Consider the following 24,477-nt stretch of genomic DNA (forward strand, 5'->3'; position numbering starts at 1 on the left):
ATCAAAAAACAATCGGAAAGTATCGAACAGTTTCTCACCCCGAAACCCTGACGTTATGAGGCTCCTGTGTGGGTTAAGTAAGACTATTAACAGGAAGTGGAAATAAGTGTTAGGAATGCCTACCAAGAAAAGATGCAAGATCAGGGGTGCCTTAGTATTAAGGTGGTAGAAATATTTGGTTCCTGACAGTCACCACCGAAGAGCTAAGTGTTCCTGATTGCTCAGAACCTTTCCTGAGCCCTCAAGTGTTTCAGGACTCCCTGAACGAGCCACGTTAATTTGTTCTTTCCTCAATGGCTGAAATAAGGAAACACATTGTGACCTGCAAATAACATGCATTCCAGAACTTTTAACTGTTCTGTTCATTCAACTTAACTTTGAAATTTAAGTTTCCATTACCTATCTTGTATTTCTCATTAATTGAGGTCAAAGCAAGGTCTGAAAGTATCTGGTCATAGGCTTGTCAAATTGCCACACACGCTATTGTTAGGCCTCCCTTTGTCTCATGGCAATAAGCAGAGTTGTTCATCAATTTTGACTGCTTTCGAAGGGAAGTGCTTCTGCAGTTATAAAAACTCCAGCTATTCTGCATTTAATCAGCTGCACTGTGAACGTTGCCTTTCTCCTCCCAGGACTTGAGAAGTAACTCTTAAGCGACCGTTTCTCACTTTGCCGTCTTAACCAGAGCTAGCTAGTGTCAAAATGAACTCGTGTCAATCAAGGTCATGAGATTTGGGTTCCCAACTTGAGACCTCACAAAAACCCACAATGCAAAAATGCAAGTAGTTAGCACAACCGGATTATATTTTGAAAGAAATGTAAACAGTTGTTTAAAATAGAATATTGATCATATATCTCTGTCTAGGTGGAAAAAATGGTACCTTCGTTGTCATTAGAAGAATTTTAGGTCAAATATATTCTTTAGATAATGACTGTCGTATCAGGATTATAAGTATATGGAATGTTCCTATGGCAAAAGGAATATAAATGTATCTTTGTGTTTAGAATGTGTGTAGGATTATATTTACAACTGTGGAAATTTTCAGCTGAAATTTTAGGTAATGATCTTATTTTTAATGAGCAAAATCTGGATTGCTCGGTTAACATTCACAATGAAACTCTGCATATTTCTGTTGCTTATAACAAAGATCTCTTCTCAGTTTTAGTGTATACATCTCTACTTTTTGCATCACCAACTTCTAAAAGTCACTTGTAAGATATACTGACATTGTATGTACAAATGATCCTCCTTGTATGTTTAAAGCTGTATGACCCATGTTTCTAATGTTGTGTCTCCCTTCTCTTCTCTTTGTCTTTATCTGCAGAATGTTTTTGTAGATAAACCAGCATTTCCGGAGTATAAAGTTTCCGATGCAAAAAAGTCCAAATTCATACTTTTGCATTTTAGCACTTTCAAAGCCGGCTGGGACTGGCTCATTCTGTTGGCGACGTTCTATGTTGCCGTGACTGTACCTTACAACGTTTGCTTTATTGGCAACGATGACCTGTCCACGACTCGGAGCACAACAGTCAGTGACATTGCCGTGGAGATCCTTTTTATTATAGGTAAGAACCAACGGCTGCTTTCCCGGGAGATTTGCATAGGGGAACTAAGTGTGTTCCAGATTTTTCTGACACAAATTTGAACTAAGAGCCATTTGCATGGGCATGACTCAGCCTTTGATGCAAATTTGGGAGATGCACATATTTAGGTGTCTGAAAATTGCCTCTTCCAACTTTCTCTCTCTATTCTTTTATTTCAAACCAATCCAAAACCCCGTTTTGTGTTTTCATCTTTATTTTGTCAAAAATGGGCTAAAAAACGACTGAGTGGTGGTTGTGTTTGTACTCTCCCATCCATCGTGATCTTAACTGTGTAGAGTCAGAGATGGGGCCTGGCAAGAAGTCATCAGTGCTGTTCTGGTAATGGCCCAGCCCCGGGCATGCTTCTCCATGCCCTTCCATGTTTTCTCAGCCTGTTGGTGGTCGCAGTAAGAGACCTGGTTGCAGAAGCAGAGGATTACATAGCCTCCCACTAAATCAGGAGGAGCAGTGAGTATCTGGTTTTAACTAAAAAGGCCACCAGGGATGTTTTCTAAGAGTATTTATCTCTAGACTATTGGGAGCCTCAGGTGAAGCTGCATCTTTTCACTCTTATAAGCCTTTTCCTAGATCCCTGTCCCTTAAATCTTCGTCTTGCTCTTTCTAAGGCAGATTCTAGATCTCCACCAAGGCTTGGGCTGACTCCCTGTGGAGTTCCCTGTACCTTTCATTTGTCCCCCTGGCGTTCTTGGCCATCACTAGCAAGCTTATACCTTCTCCCTGGTCGTGGTGATATAGGGCAACATCCTTATTGTAAATATGAGAGTGTTTGAAAATGTTTTCAGACATTTTGTGAACAAAGGAATGAGAACTGGATTTTAGAAGGTCAAAGAAAAGGACTTGAGGGAGGCAATTCAAAACCTTGTTTCAATGGTGGTGGTACTTTTACCTCCATTGAGCTGGTAAAGCTTTGGGAGAGGGGGGTCTCTTAACTGAATGAGCCCATGTTTGCTCTGGATGAGTTTGTGTGATCTCGGTGTGGCTCTGGCATCACTATTAGCATTGCCTCTGCTGGACACCCCCCTCAGAGCCATGTTAGCACCCCTGCCCCCACCCCAAAAGCGGTGGCTGTAGTATGTTTGGGCCACTAGATGGCAATGTTGTCTAGTTGGGTAGCTGGGTAAGGCTACGGATTCAAGGAAATGTATCTTTTTTTTTTTAACTTAAACTACTCATTATTGGAAAAGTGTAACTGCAAAGGGATATAATTCACTGTTAAATGGCAAATACCAACATTCTAGCTTGTAAAAGAATTTAAAATGAAAATTGTTGCCAAATTGGGTGTGTTCCTAGACCAGTCTCTTGCTGTTTCAAATCCTTTTACTTTCCTAAACTCTGACGTCTTGTCCCACCCACTCATCACAGGCACATAAATGAGGGCTCCAAACGGACTCCTCAGGACCTGGTCCAAGTACTCAAGAAACTGAGAGGCCAATTAACATGTCTAAGCCTGAGTGTCTGCTTAACAAATATTTTACGTAATAATATTATTACTATTATTTAAACCTTGGCCATAGGGACAAGGTTATAGCCTTACCTTTTCCACTATTCTTGGTTGTTAGATATTTGAAATTCCAAGGGCTTGGAAACCACGTCTGGTACTACCCACCCACTGTCACATGCTGATGTGTTTACACTCAGAACAGACACCTGTGAGAAAGATATTTTATGTTCTTTTTTTAGGCTGCTTTCCTGTATTAAAGCAATGGAATCGGCTTGCCCCCAATAGTTGCCTCTAAGTCTTCTGTGTTTGTTGTTTCTGCCATTTCAACTATGTTTCGGGCAGCAAGATGTTTCCCTAGGGAGACAAGACAGAAGTCTCTTCTTATCTGCAGTTTCGTTTCCCATGGTCTCAGCTACCTGTGGTCAACCGCGGTCCAAAAATATTACATGGAAAATTCCGGAAAGAAACAATTCATAAGTTGTCAATTGCGTGCCATTTTGAGTAGCGTGATGAAATCTTGCGCATCCCAGTCCACACTGGACGTGAACCATCCGTTGGCCCTGCATACCCAGGCTGTCTATCCCTACCTGCCCATTAGTCGCTTAGTAGACATTCTGGTTAGCAGATGGACTGTGGTGGTATCTCAGTGCTTGTGTTCAAGTTGGGAGATAATATCTCTCTTTTGGAGATTCACAGTGAACTTGATAGCGTTATAAATCCTCTGAGAAGTCCAGTGATAAAGAAATCTGGTTCACTGATTTCCCTGCACCTTCTAAAGGTTCTGAGTTACCTCAGAACACACTCCTCCCCAGACCACTTAGTAACTAACACTCTTTTGGGAAGACTGACTTAAAAACATTCTTCGCTGATAGATTCGCCACAAAGAAAGTATCTGAATGTAATGATGAATGGTGCGCTCGAATCTCTCCTAACTCTTCTCTTCCCCTTAAAACAGATTGTTTGTAAGCCATGTTAGTTCTTTAGAATTAATAGGACACAAGGCTTGGCTTTAAGTTACAAAGTAGTTATAAAATTACTTTTAGTTTCAAAACCATCACATATAACTTAGCTGTTGATTCAAAGCCTTACGGAAACATAAAATGAGAAGTGAACGACCAGTGATTTATAGAATCTAATCTTTCTTCCTTTATAGGTGGGAAACTGAGCCCCAGAGATATGCCCAAGGCCCCATAGCTAACTGATGGCAGGCTCAGGTCTCCTAGTTGCTGGAAAAGGTTTCTTAAGAGTTTATAATCGATACGATTCCATTTTCTAAAAAATTCCACTCACTTTTCTTTATTTAAAGCAATGAGGTAGAAAATGAGAGAAAGAAGTGCCAGCTTCTTTCTCTTTCTACCACGAATGCAGAAATTAATAGCTTGAATCTCTGAAATCTTGGTGGTTAAAACTGTAGTATAGCCACGGGTCCAACAACCACTTCTCCCATTTCCTTGCAAAAACCCAGCCTTGTGCCGGCAATGGTATGTCCAGGCAGACGCAGGGGATGGATTGGGAGTGTCCTGAGCCAGCAGCAATTCCCTTCCCTTTCTCCAGTTTCAGGAGCAGGGGTAGGTGTGTGGCCAGTTCTGTCCAGTAGGATACAGAGAGACCGTTTCTGAGGGCTCTGGGAGGTCATTTTCCCCCTGATCAAGGAAGAGAGGCATAAGAGGGGGAAATATTTGTGTCCCCAAGCCTCCTTCCCCCAGGGTGGCTTGGATGGGACGATATGACGGACGTAAGTCCTGCAGCCATCCCGCATCAGGAAGCGTAGGAAAGGAGATGTGGATGGCAGAGCCGAAAGGTGACGTATTGCACCCTGAACTCTTTGCCAGGCGATGTAATACTGATCCTATTATTGGAGCCACTGTTAATTAGATATTCTGTTACTGATAGCTATGTCATTCTAAAAATACAGAAACAAACAAAAAAACACGCCAGCATCTGTGACCCTCTGCGCTGGGCCATTTCAGAAATTCTAAGAGATGTCCTTCCCAAAGGAACAGCATCCCTTCCTCCCGCCTTGTCATGCCTCGCTGCGGCCGTCAGGCCTCTGTCCGTCCCTCCTAGCTGCTGCTGTGGCCACAGAGGCCTAGAATCACAGCTTCCTCCATAGGGCTCGGCTCCCATTGCGCCGTCTCTCCGAGAGCTCCTCGGAGAGCTGGAGTCAAAGGGAAGCTGGTGAGCATTCTGTTTCCTCTCTGCCACATTGACCTTAGTCACAGAAAGGTGACAGTCATGTGAGATAACGGGCAGTCATGCATCGTGTGCACCAACCCGTCCAGGACTGGACATCTGGCACCAGCAGTGCTCCCCAATTATTACGACCATCCAAACACCCCATACATACTTGAAAGGATTTCCCCCCAATGTTATATATTTAAGGTTATACTCTATGTTGACTCAGGTAGTTCTAGGTCACTGGTTCTCAGTATCACAGTAGAAAACATTCCAGAAACGTGTGGGTTTGATTTTAATTCCTTAATCGGCTCTACCATCATTTGGTGTTTGTTTAGTGCTTTTAGGTCACAAGTGATTTTACTTCAACTAATGATCAGAATTCCTATAAATGCAGTATTTCTTATCAGCATATATCTAAATGTTTATCATTTCTGATTATTTTATTTCTTTCTCCTTTTGTCTATAATGCTTTATTAGCCAGTGCTTTTCATGTCACCAAATTTTGCTATTTCAGAGTGTTTGTTTCTTCATATGATTTAATTTTTATTACTGCCTTGTGACATAATTACAGCAGGTATATCTGTTCATACATAGGAGGGGAAGGGGGTTAAAACAGGAAGCAATTTATCCATGATCTAGCTAATTACTGACCAAACTACGACTACAGCCCTAAACTCATTTATAAAATGGGCAAACTAGCAACAATCTTGTGAGGATTTAACAACGTAATTTTATCAAAAAATAATCTCACTCCCTGTTTAATCAGTAGTAATGAGTATTGTCAATAATGTTACCAAGCCCATATCTCTTCGGTTTGTTTTAATATCCACTATTTTCAGAAAATCAGCCTTCTTTAATTCATACTGAAAATCCAGCTAATCATGGGAATAAGGGACCGGAATATTCCACATCCCTTAGCTTTCAGGAACACAAGTGTCTGGGGACCATTTACCACTTAAAGGATCTGAGGCTTTTACAGCTACTTCTACAGACTTGCCTCAGCATTCTTTCAGAAGAGCCAAATGAAGTTCTCTCAAATACCATCATCTTACATCTACCCAAGTCCTGCATTCTTTATCTGCAGCACTTTGGGATCTGATGTGCATTGAATGATCCCAAACAGGATCATAAGCAATTATTCCAGCGTCTTCTCCCATCCAATCTCCCACCACAACTTCTAGGAAGAAGGAAATAAGCTGATCTGCATTTCATCTCCCCTCCTTTTTTCTTCCCAAGCTCTGATGAGGCCTGAAAGGCACAAGCTGGGCTTCCAGTAACAGTTTAGAAGGAAGTCATTAGCTAAAGTCTTAATTACTAGTTTTAGAGTAATTGAGACTTATCTCTAGTCAACAACTTCAAAATTTCCCTGAATCTGTGTCCAATTTCTAATAGTATTTTTAAATACATGTTTGTTTTATAAAGCTTTCCCCAAATCCCCTCTTCATTGTACACAATCTTTAGAAATAGGCCTTTTTCCCACTTAATGTAGAACTGAGAAATAATGTTCTTAAACTACTCAACTCCAGTTTGAAAACTCTCAGGTAGAAATTCGAGGCTCAAAAGAAGTTCTTTCATTCTTTCCGCATTCTTGAGTGTCTTTTTCAGCAAGGGTAAAATATCTCAGTGGAACGTGAAAGAGCATAGGCATTTTATTGCTCCTTTATTGTACAAGCAAACCCCAATTTACAGTTATTTTCCTGAGAAGTTCAAAGACATGTCATTTCCCCCCTTGGTTAAATGACTAAAATTGAAGTTGAAGACTTGGATACTGGAGAGAAGGACTTCTAACAATAAATAAAGTTGACATTTCATGATGAGGAGGGAATTAAAATAAATTTTACTGCTGAATGATTGGGCCATCTGGTATTCCCAGACTATTAAGAAGCTTTGATTGGTTAGCATTTGTTTATCTCTTAGTGTTTGAGTCCCTCTTTTCCTCCCTTTCTTTCTCTTATTTTTTTCCCTGCCTCTCACATAATCACAGTCTCCCTCCTAGTCTTTCTCTGCCTCTCAAATGTAGGATATCAGTGAAATTCCACACATAGCACCCTATTCCTGCACATCTGCACCCCCCAGTTAGCACTGATCTTGGATTGAGCAATAAGGTCTCTTACTAAGAGTAATTCACAGCCACAGTTCAGATTTGGCCTTTGTCTCTTGTGCCATTTTTCACCCAAGGCGTTCCCAGTGCCTCCATTCCCAGAAAATGCATTTGGAGTGTCAAATAAGTGCAGTGTGTGGCACTGAGCACTAACCGTTGACTAGGAATGAGTCACTGCCCACTTGGCTCCTGCCCAGCTATTTTCCGCTGAGTAGGTCTAAGCCTGAGGAGAGCAGCTAAACAAACAGCAAATCACCCTGCCGCTTCAGAGTTCCAGAGAAGAGCCACTTCCTCAGTGTCTTATCACAAAAGTGAAGAGATTTTGGGTGTCAGAATGCCTTGGGGGGGAAGTACCCACCTAGGACCCAGGAGATGGCGGTTCGATTCCCGGTCAGGGCACATGCCCTGGTTGTGGGCTCAACCCCGGGTCGGGGGCGTGCAGGGGGCAGCCCATCAATGACTCTCTCATCGTTGATGTTTCAACTCTCTCTCTCCCTCTCCCTTCCTCTCTCGGAAATCAATAAAGATTTTTTTTTTCCAAGAAAAGAAAAAAAAGTAAGGTACTATTTCATTATTGTTATTAAAAGCTCCCAGATAAGTTGTCTTAAAAGTACCTACTGAAGCCCTTGAGCAAAGATTGGAATTTTGTTTATTTTGCAAGTGAACTATTGGTTTAATTATTGCTTCTTTAGGCTTTGCGGAACCCCTCGTGGGAAGATGAAGTGCTATGATAAATGAGCTATTGAACGGATACCCAGGATATGTACACTGTATTTTTCTTAACCATGTGAAACTGCAGGCAGAGTGTTTCATTTCTTTGGTTCAAAAATAGCAATTAATAGTTTCCTTAGACTAGAATAATGGGTTTCTATTTGATTATAAAAAGTACTTTATTCACCGTCATTCCCTCTTAGACAGACAAGTAGGTTTTTAGAAACATCCCCACTATTCTTTGCTATTCCCTCTAAATGACAATGTTCTAACAAACCAACAGATTACATTCTCAAGGCCTTTTCTTTTGATTAGTTTAACTTCTCTTCTGTGGATATACTGTGCTAATTATATTTAAGGTTTAAAATAGAAACAGTGGGAAGAAACAAATAGCCTTCAGCCACATCCATTCCAACACAACTGCCGCCTCCATGTGAAATCTTTCTCGTGTTGTGTTGTTTCCTCCGTTTCTCTTCACGTGATTGTGATCCTAGTCTATGCAAATTTAGGTGCCTTGTATTTTACATAACATTTTATGTAACTCTTACTCTGTGTTTTATAAATATTTGTAAACAACTTAATATTTGCATAGTATCTCATCATGTAAATGAGCTATTCTGTTTAGTTAACCCTGTCTTAATCGTTACACATTTCACATGATATTTTTTGCCACTTGAATAAAAAATAATAAGGAGCATCTCTGTGAAAAATATATTTACTCTCTAACGGAGCAAATTTATATTGAATGCCCATTGTTTGCCAGACACTGGTTTAGATGTTAGAAAGAGCAGTGAAACAAACAGAGACACTGGCCCTCATGGGATTTAAATTCCAGTAGGAGACAAACAGGAAACAAAATAAGGAAAGTCTATGGCATGTTAGGTAGGGGTGAGGTGCATGGAGAAAGTGCAGCAGAGAAGGGGAAAGGAGTGGGCGGCAATGGGACGCTACTGGTGAACACGACATTTAAATAACAATGGAGGGGCAGCAAGAGGACAGCCAACTGCTTGTCTTGAAGAACATTCCAGAAAAGAGAACATTAAATGCAAAAGACCCTAGTCCTACATTTAGAATTATTTTAAGGAGTGGAATTATTGGGCCAATGAATATTAATATATACAGCTTATGATATTTTCAGAGTGTTATTTTTAATTGCATTATTGTTAGAGTATTTACTGATCAATGAAGTTCTAGCTGAAAAGAAATTTTTTCATGCTGATATTTTCTACAGTAATAGCTATTGTGAGAAGTTCTAGGTGCATGTTGCTTTCTGAATTTTTTTTAACACTCTAAGGCATTTCATTTAATGGAGTAATTCAGATAAAATAATGTTATCAATATTGTACTACTGTGATTTATTCCTATTTTTCATAGAAGATTAGATATACATAGAGAATGAGTTGTGGTTGCCTGACAAACACAACAGTTATTTCACAATGTACCTGAATATGCTATGTTTAAATATGAAACATCTGTGAAATGACAAATTTGATGGAAAATTATCTTAGCTGCCCTGAGACTTACATATTACTGTAAATAGACTAAGGGAAGGAGCACGTACTCATAAAATATGAAACAATACTGCTTGTTTTGAACAAGACAAGGGAATTAAGAATGGAATATTACTAAATTTAGAAACCCAGAGGAAAATTGTGAGTTCTTGATTTAGAAACATATTGCACAGTAATGAGGGTTTTTTTCCATTTTCCTCTTAGCAAACATAAACCCTGCTATGTCATTCTCTCAGCCTCCCACTTTTTCAAGCATATTTTCTTGCAGCATGTAAACTATCATATTCTGTAAGTAAAAATTACATTATTTATGTGGCTTATATTTTCCATTTCAATCCATGCATTTAGCATTTGCCATTGGAATAATCTCCTCTCCCGTTACCCCAATAGTTTAAATAAATACATAAATAATTTTTAAACCAAATATATGTTGAATATATTGAAAAGTTGTTTAAATATTTTAGATAACAAAAAATATTATGGTCACCTGCCCTTAGGTGTTCTTCGTTATGTGTTACTGAGTTCATTAAATATTTGTTGCAGATCAATACAATGTCACCCAAGTGACTGCACATGGTGAGTCCCCACCATGGCACAGGAGACGCTTCATGATCTGGATTCTGGGTCTCTGTCCTTTTATCTATCACCACTTGCTTCCCCTTCCTGTGGCTCCAGCCATACCCGACTCCTTGCAGTTCTTCAACCGTATTATCCCTCACATCCTTTGTATTTCCGTATCCTCTGTATTTTCTACTCTCAGGGAAAAGTAGCAAGATATCTCTTTACCCAATCAAATCCTCCTTGTCTGTGAAGTATCACCTTTGGCCTCTTCTACAAAGTCTTCTTTCTGACTCTTCTTGCCCCGGTCACCATGAGTCTGGGTTAGGCTTCCCTCCCTCATTCTTCAACCCTGTATCATAATTGTCTGTTTATCTCCCCCCAACACACATGCCATAAACAGACTATGAGCTGCCAGAGGACATGGACTGGATAACGTATTTTTCTCCAGTTCCTTCAACTAATCCAGTTTCTGACCCATAGGAGGCAGGAAACTAATGTTTACCTACTACCATGGTTCAGATAAATGAAATATGAAATGTAGCTCATTGAGTTAAACAACGAACTTATTCCCAAAGGCAGCCTGCATGGTATTTCCATGTGTTCCCACAGGTGATAGCTATTATTGGTGTACCCAGAGCGCTCATCACATAATCTTTTTATTTCCAGTTTTCTGCATACATCCCCCACTAACCTATAATTTCTTTGGATGCAGGAACAGAGGATCAATCTTTGTATAACCAAAACCCAGCTAATATATGTACATATTAGGTGATCAATAAATGGTAGTTGAGTAAATAGATGAGAAGCAATCACTATTAGCTCTATTTTACTTAAACAGAAATTGAAACTTAGAAAAGATTAAAAAAAAAAATTCCAAAGGACACACTGCTACTTGTTGGGGAGTGAAAATTAGAACCCAGTTATATTTTATTTTAAAGCCAATGTTCATCCCAGAGGGTCCTAACATTTTATTAATTCACCACATTTAACTGAACTAAGATTATAATTTTAAAGAATAAAATCCAAAAAAAATATATACGTATTTCAAACTTGCTAATGTTGTGCCCATAGTCTGACTAGTATTGCAGTTTCCATGGAAATCAATAATTTTGGTGGCATTCCTTGGAGACCTTCCACACAGTTTTATTTACATTGAATAATCCAAACAGCATCATAAAAAGTGTGGAAAAACTCAGAATACACTGGAATGAAACCAAAGTCAAGGATTCTGAACAAGAGGGAATTCTTCGCGTTCATCGCTCTGGGAAACCAGTAGTGACAAAGAGGAGATGTCCTCGGGGAGAGGCTGGTCCAACACACAGGCGTGAAGGCCTGAAAGGCCATTTCGTGGGCGCACAGCAACACTGCGCACATGCAGGACGGGGCGCGAGGATGCACGGCCGTAAAAGCAGCTGGGAAAGGGGAATGGAATGAGCCTTGCTGGGCTTGAGTTGATGATGGAAGTGAAGGTCTGAAACGTACACTATAAATTTCATAAAACAGGAAGAAATTGCAGGGAGGCTAATAGCTGTAGCAGCCAACGAAGTTATTTTTTTCAAAGGATGGAAGCAAGAGATGTTAGTGGCAGAGAGGCAAATGAAGATGTGATGTTTCTTGCTGAAACGTGTTTCTTCTGTATAGTTCACTGCCACGTCAGGACGCATCTGGTCACGCACATACACACGCACACACGGTTTTAAGTTCCTGGCAACAGCATGACGTGGATCTGTGCACATGTGCTGGTGAGAGGAGGAGGGCTGTTCCGTTTTCAGGTCATCTGGGAGGCTTACTAGGCCGAGGATACTTGTAGCACTAAAAGAACTTTTTCTTTTTATAGGACATATTTCTGCCAAAGAATTATTCACTCTTTATTTGAAATCCAAATTTAACTGGATGTCCTGTTTGCTGAATTTGCTAAATCTGACAAGTATATACTGGGGCGACCTCAATGGATCATACTAATGCCTTGGCTTTAGCAACACGAGGAGGTGAAATTCCCAGGAGCTGCTGCAGGGAGGGTTTATGCTGAAATGAGGCTGACCAATTTGGGGCTAGGGATTGCAAAAGAAAAACTGCCACTTAGGAGTGCTGCCATTCTTAGTAGAGCTTAGAGAACTGGGTGCATCCCTTGCCCACGATGATAAAAGGTCACATTTTGATCGGACTGTCAACACCAGCCTCCAAAGCACTATTTCACGAGGCTGGGAACTGTGAAATTACTAAGACAATGAAAGGCTGAGAGCTGTGGACTTCACTTTGTGTATTAGTTGGGTTTAATCGGTTATTGTAATGTGAGCTGCAACAATACTTCAGTGGCTTATGAGACTGAGAAATGTATTTCCCTCTCACTTAATGTTCTGGGGAGTATATTCAGGGCTGGTAGGGAGAAATGGGAGGAGGTGCTTCTCTTACATCATTATTTAAGGACTGAGCCTGACCATGGCTCTACCATCTTCAATGGATGCCTCCTAAGGTCACTTTGTTCTTCTTAATTCCAGCCAACAGAAACAGAAAATCTAAGAGCATGGGAAAAGCAAATGTGCACAATTTTATGGGCAAAAGCATAAAAGCTGCACACAGCACTTCCATTGGCAAGAGCCCAGCCACGTGACCACAATAGTTGCAAAGGGGGCTGGGAAGTGTCACTCAGCTACAATTCTATTACTCTGGAAAAAGGGAAATAAAATATGAATTTTGATGAAGAATACCTTTGATACTATGCATTTCCATAAGGTGGATTTAATCTCCTAGAGCACATCTTCCTCCCTGGCTCTGACTATAACCCAGGTGCATCTTAGAATACTGGCTCTGGACTCCTCCTGTTCCACTCAGTACTGTTCTCCCTTGTTGAGTTCCATATGTGATTATTTGGACTTTTAATTCTTGGCTTTGATGACCCAGCTGCCATAATGAATTCTTGGCTCTTCAGTGCCTGGTGATGTTGACTTGACTTTTCATTGGGTCTCTCAATCTCTCTCTCTCTCTCTCTCCTTCCCTGATCCTGATCTCTCCCTTTCTCTCTTCCTCTCTCTTTCTCTCTGTTGTTAAACAGCCCTGAGGGAGAATTAATAAATGATAGACACAGCTTTTCTTCCCAACTCTCCTTTTGACTTCGGTAACCTGTATTATAACACAACTAGAGCAAAGAACTACTTTATGCCCCAACTTTAGCATTATTGCCTGGTCCTACTCAAACATTACTGAAATTAGAAGGTTGTATCCCTATAATATTGATCTTTTTTTTATTTTACTGTTTGCATGACTAAAAGTAGATTGAATTAGAAAAACCACAAGTACAAATGCAATTCTGACATAACACAAATATTTGGGCAATTTCTACTGATGGCACCCATAAAAACAACTATGAAATCAAAATGTACCTAAGTGAGAATCTAGTTTTTCTTAATCAAGCATGACTCTATTATTTCAAGTACTGAATCTTTTATTCCATTTAGATTTTTAAAAATATAACATTTCATATTTGTGACTAACCAACTTTTGCTTTAAAAGTCAAATACATTAGTTATATTATAAATGCTTTTGAGAATCCTTAAATATGTCTTGAACACACTTATTTCTAATGGTGTTAGAAACCTGGTATCTGAAAGATTGGCCACTGGAATAAAACAGAGAGACCAGAAACAAATGTGTTATAAGCTACTCCTGCTCTCACAATTTTAGCCAAAGCAAGTCACAGAGACACACTTTATCTCTTCAGGTGGTAGGGAAATATAATTGTACGAGGAGGTAGAAAGACAGAATTAGTTTGTAAACAGCACTAAAGACTACCACATATTACTAAAGATATTTTGTCCTCAAATATGAAAATGAACAGGAAAGTTGTAATTAAAATATTAAAATGTAAAGTGATATCAAATATATATAAATAAAATATAAAGTTATATTTAACTATAAAAGGTCTTATGATGATTTAATAATAAATTTTATATTTATAAAATTTTTCTCTCTATTGAAGATATATATGTTGGGTTTCTCACTGGGGCAAACATTAATTGTATTAACATATTTTTGTTATCTATCTCAGTCTTTGAATTCTAAGCTTTGCTACTTAGATAATCAATATTTTACTTCATATGAAATTAATAGACCAATTACAAGGTTTTTTAAATTTTCTAAGTAGATATTATAGTTACAATAGTCCTTATATTTTCTATTCTACTTAAATTTGGAAATTTTACCATTGGTTAACTATAATTATCAACAGAATACGTCTGCCAAAGACTTTCTATAATTAAGTAGCATATGTTTAAATCACGGTTTTTCAATAGTTTGTGTTTAATCATTAAGTTGTTTTTATTTAAAATGATCCAGTAATTCCAAAGTTCAATAGCTAATTTATAGTTACATATTACTAAAAATGTAAATAATTTATAAGGAGCCAAAACTGGTAATTTTTACACATGCTAATGTGCCTGTTGTGTGGAAGTCTTTTGATGTGGTAGGTAACTTATATCATAAAATTAAAGCAACATACAAAGTCAATATAATAAACTAATCAATTAGAGACAACAAGTGGGAGTTTTAATAGAAATCTAGTGGGAGTGTGTGTTGTCTCCTTTGACCTTCCAGCATATTCACAAATGGGGCTTGCTTTGCACCTAAAGATGGAATGACATCAGATAATAAAAATGAGAGTCTGTGGATGCTGCAAAGGTCAAAGGTATAGTGATACATTAGCTCTCCTAATAAAGGATAGGAGCAATCATTTGGGAGCAATCTGCACACAAAAAAGCGATATTTGGGGATTTAAGTTGGCAAAAGTTTACTTCAGCTAATAGTAATGCAAGATTCTTTTTAAAGATCCTCAACAACTTGCTAAGGCTGCATTACTAGAAAAAAACAATCCTAATTGTATTACTAGAAGCATTACACGCCAAGCCCCACTGGCAAAATTTTTAATGTCTGGTAATATCAAGTGTTGAGACTGTGGAATAATGAGAACCCTGAAAGCTCTGCTGGTGGGAGTGTATATACTTCCTAATATCTCCCACACTGAGCAGGCTGTGTCTGGGGATTAACTTTTGTCTTTCCTGATAAAGAGGGGAGGAGAGACGATTTTGAAAATGTATGTCCTGCTTTTAGGCAAATAGGGGCTGAGCAGGTGGCTTTTCTTGTTTCTGCTTCTCTGTTGCCTTCAGCTCAAAATAATTCTTATGCCAAACTCGCATATTTTGGGATGGCATGTACTGTTACTCTTTCAGTATCTTACTCCCAAAAGGACAGTTGTCAACTACATAAGTGGTTTTACTTTTTTCCTTCACTCGAAAATCCCTTTTCAAAATAAAAATTGATAGGGAGGCTCACTATTCATTTAAAATAAATAAAAGCTCAGCCTGAAAAGCAAAAGGAGGAAAGGAGAAGACGAAACCCGAAGTCATGAGGCTTGTGAAACTGGAGGCATCCTCAGGGCTGGGAAGAGGAAACCGTATCATCAGTAAGAGACTTGATGACTGATCTTGAATATTTATAGACAGCGCTTTGGGACGGGAGAGGTCAATGTATTCTGTGTTACTGCTAAAGATGAAACTAGAACCCAGGAAAGGGGTTAGAAGGTGGAAGGCACCTTGAGGAAAGGCAGAATTACTTAGTGATGGGCGTGTCAACTAAGACAGGCTCTCAGAAAGCGGGGAGCTTAGCACGCTGGAAGCACTCAAAGGCTGGTGGCCACACCTTTGTGAAGGGCATGGATGGAGTGCCTGCATTTCCAGAGGCATTAGGAGAGAGGACTTTCAGGTCTCTTCCCCTCTACATGGGTCAATGCGATGGTGATATTGAAGGTCAGACCAATGTGAGAGTCCACCTTGGTGCCACTGGCCACACTGGTACAAAGCAGAAGCCAGGACCAGCCTCCGCCACTCCTCGGTCCATTTGGTTGCCTTCTGTCAGCCTCGCCTTTCCTTCTAAATGCAATTGCTCTTAAATTCTCTCTTTCACTGAGTCTGCTGCCCTTTCTTCTTCATAAATCTTTCGCTTTAGGGTAAACGAAATGGACACATGCTGACAAGATGATCAAGGGTCAATTATTGGCAATTGATTACAGTCACTCTTAGGATTATTAGTCCTTCCAGCCTCTTCGTTAATCAGCTCTTAGTTATTCATTCTCCCCATACCCTGTAGCTCAAATCTGCTGTAACATCACACTGTGTTCAAAGGAGAACCTCACAAGCCATGAAGAAAAAAGAGTATCTTTAGAATATTAGTCCGGCAACTGGTTTAGTTAAATATCTCTCCACCCACGCTGTACTACCTTGATTAATTTTTAAAAGAATCGCTAAATGAAGATATTAATTATTTGTATATGGTGCATATGCTCTCATGCACACAATTCTATTTTAATTTACTTTTTAACGAGTAAGCCAATATGATTTTAAAATTATTTCCCATCTGGCATGCATGCTAATAAAGAAAAGAAATCACTCATTTGAGCCATATTGAACTTAACCTTTCTTTGTACTTCCTAATTACATAGTTCTCAAGGAAATCAAACTGTAAAAAATGGGTTTAAGCTTTCAGCTTTCTAGTCCGCATACATAGCCATTTGGTTTGGGAGAGAAAGGAAGCACTTGTTTTTGGAGCTCCCTAACAATATGAAAACAGGGCATGGATACTTTTGTCTCTCTATTATTTGTCTTGATTTTAATCACGCTTTTGTAAAACTGAAATCCAACAAGGCAAATGATTATCCTTCAAAACCATTAAGTGACACCTGAGTCATCAGATAATTCAATTATATTCTGCCTCATTTTGGTGGGGTATATTACGACCAATTTGGGGGAACTCTATAAACCACATAGAGTAGGAATGGTAATACTCTAATGCCCTGCTCAGGATCTTGAAAGGCTAAAATCAATGTGTCCGCTAAACTGTGTTCTTTCAGGAGCTCAGAATCCTCTTCCAAACCCATGTGGCTGTTGGAAGAATTCATTTCCTTATGGTTGTAAGACTAAAGTTCCCATTTCTCGCTTGATGTGAGCCAGGGGCTGTTCTTAGCAACTGGAGGCTGCCTGCTGTTCTCTGCCAGGTGGCCCTTTTCACAACATGGCAATTGCCTTCTTCCTGGCCAGCAGGAGCATATCTCGCTGGTTTCTAATCCCCTCCCATCAACTGAAGAAAAACTCTGCTTATACTGGGCTTATCTGGTCAGGTCAGGCCTCTCTTTAACCAGATGCCGCAGCACGGTCATGGCTTCGTATGGCATCATGCTCGCAGGTTCAGCCTCACCCAAGGGAAAGAGCTAATGACGGAGAGATCCTGGGGGTCATCTTAGAACTCAAACTCCACATATGTGAATTTAAAGTGGAAAGTAAGAGTGATCTGCATCAAGTACATATTAACGTATGTTTTATCATAGTCATCGTCACGCCCATGATATCAACACGTTTCTAACCTCATGCAACACTATTTGCTTATTTTCAATGGTTTAAGTTAGCTGTAAAGAGTATTTCAATTCATCTAGTTATTATGTAACTCGGAGCTTAAAATTCACTTCATAACGTCTGGAATGTATTACGTGCTCAGAAAATATTACTATTTTACCCTCCTTAATATCCGTTTGTTAAATTAAACTGGATCTGCCAAGAAGAGTATTTTGGATGTTATCAATCTGAAATATGTTAAGAGGTTACCACTTGTCTAACTTTACTTAATTTTATTCAATTTTCTCTCTTCCTCCCTTCCTCCATGCCTGTCTCCTTCCTTCCATCGTTCCTTTTTTTTTTTTTGGCTTTCATTTTTTTCTCTCCCTTCTCTTTCTCTATCTTTTCTTCCCAAGCAGATATTATTTTAAATTTCCGAACAACCTACGTCAGCAAGTCTGGCCAAGTTATCTTTGAAGCAAGATCCATTTGCATCCACTATGTCACAACCTGGTTCATCATTGATTTAATCGCTGCTCTGCCTTTTGATCTCCTGTATGCTTTCAACGTCACAGTGGTGAGTAGAGAAGACCTCCCTTGTACAGGACCCTGAAGGTTGGTTTCACCCCCGGGTTTTTCACATGTTCAATTTTTAAATGTTTGTGGCAATTTGGCAACCAGGATTTTATATCATTTTTATTAAAGATGCCAAGGTGCCCAATGATATGCAGGCCAGATTGTCCACTTGGGGAACTTACTTCCTTTTGAAATTTGCATTACCTGTTTCTAGTTACTTAGATACCAAGAGCAAGGTTATACGAAAAGTCTAAATTTATCATCGGTACAGACTCACTAAACAAATCCTTTGATAAGAAAACCGTCTATAGAAATACAGCATAACTTTATATTAGTTAGGCAGATATTTGCCTGCAGAGGCTGGTGGAGAGTCTGAAGGTTTCTTCTACTTTTATGACCTTTATTCTCACTTCTTGAGTATAATATTGATTGGCAAAGCAAACAGAAGACAAATGAAGGTAGTGAAAAATGCTAAAATTAAAATAAGAGAATGCAACCACTTTTTAGAAGTCCTTGTAAAATTGTTGCATGAGGCAGAAACCTAAATGACACAATGACTGACATAGACTTGAGAGTTCTCTTGAATTGTTATTAATATTTGTAACCTCTCTCTCTTTCTTCATCTAAAGCCTTTATCCTCATGTCTCCTCACAGGGAAAGAAGTATGCCTACGTGTAGTAATAACAATTTTTTACTATTTAATTATTGATACCCTTACAAGATTAAGTGCTCTCTTATAAATAGAGTTTGGGGGAGGTATAATAGCATTTTTAGACCAGTAATGCAATTTGCTGCTAACATGAACAATTTTAACAGGAAAAAAGAAATTCACTAAACATTAATTCTAATTAAACATATTTCCTATGCAGTTAACAATCTCCTGTAGAAATAATATTCCCTATCAAGAATGTAAAAATATAATTTTCAATATTAAATAGTGATCAATATTTCAATCAGTATCAACTTCAGAATGAAGACTGAACTGTAATCCTGACTATTTAGGACATATTTGTCATTTGTTAATTTCCTATATAATAGGGTTTTTCTTTTTCTTTTTCTTTTTTTAAGTTGGGAAGTTGAGGGTGTCAACCGCTTTAAGAAGTTTATAACCCAACTGAAAGGAAAGCTCTGGAGCAAAATTTAGTATATAATATCAACCTGTGCTACATTGAATTGTTGTCCAGGCTTCTTACAGTGCTTTTTAAGATTGAATTTGACTAGATAAGTGTACTATAATGAAAGTGTAATGACTTAAACCAGGCTTTTACAAGACTGCAAATATATATATATATATATATATATATATATATATATGCCCCCAAGGAGTACATAATTCACAAAATGCTAATAAAATGTTTCCAAATTCTCCTGAAGAATTGTTAAATAAATGGTGTTTAATAGACTGTGCTCTAAATTAACTTGCTTCTTTGTTACTAAATACTAATAATATTTTTTATACTCCATTTCTCTTTGAACCCTGGACAAATCGTATAATTTAAAATATATAATTATTATAAAATACATAAAACAGAAATATATAAGCTATACTTACATATCAACATCCTCATTGCCTAAAATTAACACAAACAAAAGATTTTTGAAAAAAATTTAATTCTCTTGATGAATTTTAAATACCTGTACACTTTCACTACACTCCTGCTCCCTTTTGTTACTCATTCTGACTTGTGAAATCTGGCACGAAGGCTTCAGAAAGAATGCAAGTTATAGATTAGCATCTAGGTCAGAGGGAAAGAAAAAGAGGAACAAAGGAATCTTTCTTATCAGTGATCTTTTTTTTTTGCTTTTCACAAGAGTAAGCATATGATTATTTAACAAATTGGTACAAATAAATTAATCAGATTGAAATATTCTATTTGAACATAAAAGCTTGTTCAACATGTTATATTTTCTTCCCAGGAAACATAAGTTACAAGGATATAATTTATGTTATGCCATTGTGATATTACACAGACATATAAAAAGAGAGGGGGAAAAAGAACAAATAAACAAAGGTGCTGTCTTCCAGATTTAAAATGTGTTCACTTAGTGCATTTCCAAAGATGACATTGAAAAATACAATACAACCATCAAAAATGTACGTTTTAGCAAATGTGGGTTCTGCCCACAATTGCTAAGGGCAAATGTTTTATATATAGCTCACACATTTATTTATTAAAACTTACTATATACAAGTCCCTAGGAAAGGCACTATGACAGATAAAGTAATGAATGGGACACAGAAAGTATAAGAGAGTGAAAAAAAGCAAAAGTACACATCCTCGTTTATCATCTATCATCTGAGTGACTTCCTTGGGAAAGTTATCAAAATAGGTCTAAAATAAGCATAAAAATTCCTTCAGAGCTTCTGAGCAGCCTAAAAAAGGCTACATTTCTATAAAATACCTTCCTAGAAAGACCTCAGTACATGTGAATTAGCTCTTCTCTCTCCTTCTCCCCCTCCTATCTTTCTCTTCCCCCTAGTTGAGAGCCAGGAGATAGTCATGTCCACTTGCAATAGAGCAAGCTGTCATTTGATAAGGGAGTTTGATGAATGAATGAATGAATGAATGAATGAATGAATGAATGAATGAATCACTGTCTTGCACCTGTCTACAAGTAGCTTATAATTCCCATCCGTGAAAAATTTAGCAGAGCATCCCAAGTGTAAAGGGAATCCTTTACTTTTTTCAGATTGTATATTTCCACTTACATCGGAGATGCTCCTTTCTTCTGTCATTCCCCAGGAGCCAAAATTCACATTTAGAGCAGGAAGCCGCTCACTCGGAAGGGAGTAGGTGCGATGTTCTTTAAGTGCCCGCCGAGTCGCTGGGACGGCCTCCCCCTGGACACGCAGGCCGTCCCGAGGGCCGGCGGCCTAGGAGCGGGCCGGCAGCTGCGCCCTGTCCCCCCACAGGTGTCCCTGGTGCACCTGCTGAAGACCGTGCGCCTGCTGCGCCTCCTGCGGCTGCTGCAGAAGCTGGACCGGTACTCGCAGCACAGCACCGTCGTCCTGACGCTGCTCATGTCCATGTTCGCGCTGCTGGCGCACTGGATGGCGTGCATCTGGTATGTCATTGGCAAAATGGAGAGGGAAGACAACAGCCTTCTCAAGTGGGAAGTTGGTAAGGGCTCGCCTTTGTCGCATTTCCGTTCGTAAGTGCAAAGGAGACTGTCTAGACTTTGGAGGGAGCGAGAGACGAGTCTGTAAGACACAGCCTCTGACTGCCCATGTGTCCCATCCTTTTTTCTTTCTTTCTTTCTTTCTTTTTTTTCCTCTTTTTGGTGATGGGGAGGTCCATGCTACAAGTGATTTCTTTTGAGAAAGTTTCCTGGAACACCCTTAATTTTTTTTTCCCCCCAAAGAGTAGTGGGTTACGCTTTCAGTGGGTTTACTGTTTTAAATGACCAGCAAGTCTGCAGAAGTGTTTAGATGAGTAATGTGTGATCTGACCTGGACGTGTCCCGTGCAGGGCTGGTAGTAGAAAATCACTCGGCAGCTGGCCTGTGGCCAATCATTACAATATTTTAAACCATAAGAAAATGATCATTTGTGTTTTAAGTGGCAAATTAATAGAATAAAAATCCCTCCCATTTTTTATTTTAAAAAAGAGAGAAAAAGCTATCAGAAAGACAAACTGTCCACATTTAATACACTTTGAGAATTTTTGATATTCTGGATAAATACAAATATAACTTGTTAAGGACTGGATATTTACAAATAGGATTTGTAAAATTGTGTGTCCCCAGAACACATGGGAGTTTAAGGGAAATTTTCCAAGTGATACATAATTATGCATAAATGAATCTGAAGTGTCAGCACATGAACACATTTTTTAATTATGTCATCCACAAGAACTTTAATCGAAAATGAAAATTCTTGAAGACTATAATCTTCTATTTTAAAATACCTGCATTCTTCTCACAGTCGTTTCCTGAGTTGCCTGGTTGTTAAGAGTAGGGACATTGATATGTTTCTGGCTCAGGTAGTGCCAGATGCTTCTGTTCTTAAATGAGTTCAAAGTTGATTATATCTCACATAGGAAACACTCATTTTTGGGTGGCCCACAAGGTAATGTGAGCATTGCAAAGAAGAGGTTTACTGAGATAGCTAATGGAGGCTTGTATCTAACTTTATGTATGTATATATGCATTCATATTTTAAATGCCTTACTAGTTTTCCAGTATCATTTATCATATAATCCATTTATTACCACTAATTAAATATGGCATTTTAATCATGCTTAATGATCATGCATACTTATGGCTGTTACTAGGCTTCATTTTTCTTCACCAATAATCTAATTTTATATCAATACTGCAGAATTTTAATTATTGTACTGTTTCAATTTTGATACAGAAAGTAGAGCAAGACGACTCTAGCCCATTTACTCATTTAGATCAATATAAGAAAAAATTGCACTCCCCCCAAAAATCTAAATGGTTTTTTAATTGCAGTTCATTTCAGAAATTAATTTGTGGAAATGAATGCTTTTATAACACAAAGATATTTTGCCATCCAAGGTTATGATATTTGATCTCCACTTATTTAAATTTTTAAAAATGTAATTAAAATAAGTTATGTAGTTTTCTTCCCATGGGTTGCACATATGTCTTATTAAGTTTATTTCTAAGTACTATATATTTTTATGCTTATGGGATTAGTATCCACTTTCCACCAACTTTGTTCCAGTAATTGGTATAAGAAATTCTAGCGACTTGAAAATAATATTTTATAGATATCTCAAATATGTGTCTAATAAATTTTAATTAATTTCTTTGAGTTTTTTAGAAAGACAATCATATAATCTAAGGTACTAATAAATTTCTTCCTGACTTACCTAAGTCTGTACTCATTTTGGCTACTGGTTTGAGAAAATTATTTATTTTATTAAATATTTGCTCTTAACTTCACCAGGTTTTACTGAAAATATATTTTATAGATCACTAACAGACGTTATTTTTGTTGCTTGGTCTTCCAGAGAGTCAAACCAAACTTTAAATCATGGCTCTCAAAAATATATTTCATAAAAGAACGTGGTATAATAGAACAATTCTTGGCTTGAACATTGGGACCCTCTATTCTAACCACAGTCCTACTACTACCGATTAGCTGTATGGCCTAGGAAATTTTATCAAACCATATCTGTCCCAATTATCGCTTTGAAATGATATACTTGCTTGATTCTTACTGAGTCTCAGTCCTTGTTGTGTCATAGCCCATTTGGAAAATGAATGGGAATGGTAGGTCTCTGATGATAAATTCATATGCCCACATACAAATAGTTTGCATAAACTTATAGCGTGTGTTCTATGATGTTCTTTCCTGGGCTCCTTGTAAACAAAGCAAAGAAGGGAATCCTAGAGCTAAGGCGATTGCTAAGATTGTTTTCAACTTGGAGAAGATTTAGTTAACAATTCCTTTAAGGAAACTGTTTTGCACCTGAAACATAGGTATGCTGAAGAAATAATACCTTAGTCTGTTGACATGCTTTTCATCATAAGTTAAAATTGGGTCAGAGCTGCCCTAACTCAGCAGTAGAACATGTTTGAATCTGTCCTTTCCAGGTTTTGTACCATTAGGATGTAATTGTTTTCTGTACAATAATATACATCCCATGAAATGCCTCTTGTTTAATACACTTCTTCCTAAAATTCTTAACCATTGGAGGATTTTAGCCACAGCCATGCACTTCCAATTATATGATGCAAACAAGCTCAATAAATAATTTTACTTTACATGCAACTTTTAAGGAATGTAATGATTTCTTAAATTGAGAAAAAGTGATACCACTCTAGATGGGAGGTAACTTGTGATTAAAATGTTCGAAATTTTATTTCTGATTCAATTTCTTATTTTTAAGTGAAGAGGAGGGAAACAAAGACTTTTAATTTTACTCTAAGGTGTATATGAACATAGTCATGTCTGGAGAGAGTTATTTTACTCTAAGGTATTTCTAAAGAAAAAAATACATAGTTCTACTTCCAAAAATATGCAGAGTGCTTCTTGTGGCTTCTGGTCTGTGTTTCAAAGAGGAAGTAGGGTTGGCCTGATATGTCTTTTTCTTAATTACTCTTAGTTTATATATTTCTTTTTGGAAATCCAAACAAAATATCTTTTAATTTCCAGTGCTGAAGAGTAAAGATAACATTTTAAAGAAATAGTAGAAAATAAAATGTGAGTTCCATGGAAAACAATCAGAATGCCAGCATTTTTAAGTTAGTTACCTTTCTTTACCTATCTCCCTTTCTCACTAAATTCAAGAATATTGGACTCAAATAAGAGTGTGTGGTTTTTTGTTTGTTTGTTTGTTTAGTAACAACCCTAATACAGCCTCTCCCATCAGCCCACTGACATTCATAGGAAGGGCAGGATAAAGACAATGTTTTATCACAACCATCACTGAAAATTAGGATCAA

The 24,477-nt window shown here is 38.1% G+C and overlaps 1 protein-coding gene across 1 annotated transcript in view; it reads left to right on the plus strand.

Annotated features, from left to right (window-relative positions):
* KCNH8 (potassium voltage-gated channel subfamily H member 8) overlaps positions 1-24,477 on the plus strand; it is a 235,979-nt gene that overhangs the window by 134,042 nt on the left and 77,460 nt on the right. Inside the window, exons 5-7 of the mRNA XM_081159504.1 lie at positions 1,326-1,566; positions 17,904-18,061; positions 20,975-21,182. Of these exons, the coding sequence (XP_081015630.1) occupies positions 1,326-1,566; positions 17,904-18,061; positions 20,975-21,182 (607 nt within the window). The remainder of the gene's footprint in view (positions 1-1,325; positions 1,567-17,903; positions 18,062-20,974; positions 21,183-24,477) is intronic.

Source organism: Miniopterus schreibersii, assembly GCF_964146895.1.
Source record: "Miniopterus schreibersii genome assembly, chromosome: 15".
NCBI lineage: Eukaryota > Metazoa > Chordata > Mammalia > Chiroptera > Miniopteridae > Miniopterus > Miniopterus schreibersii.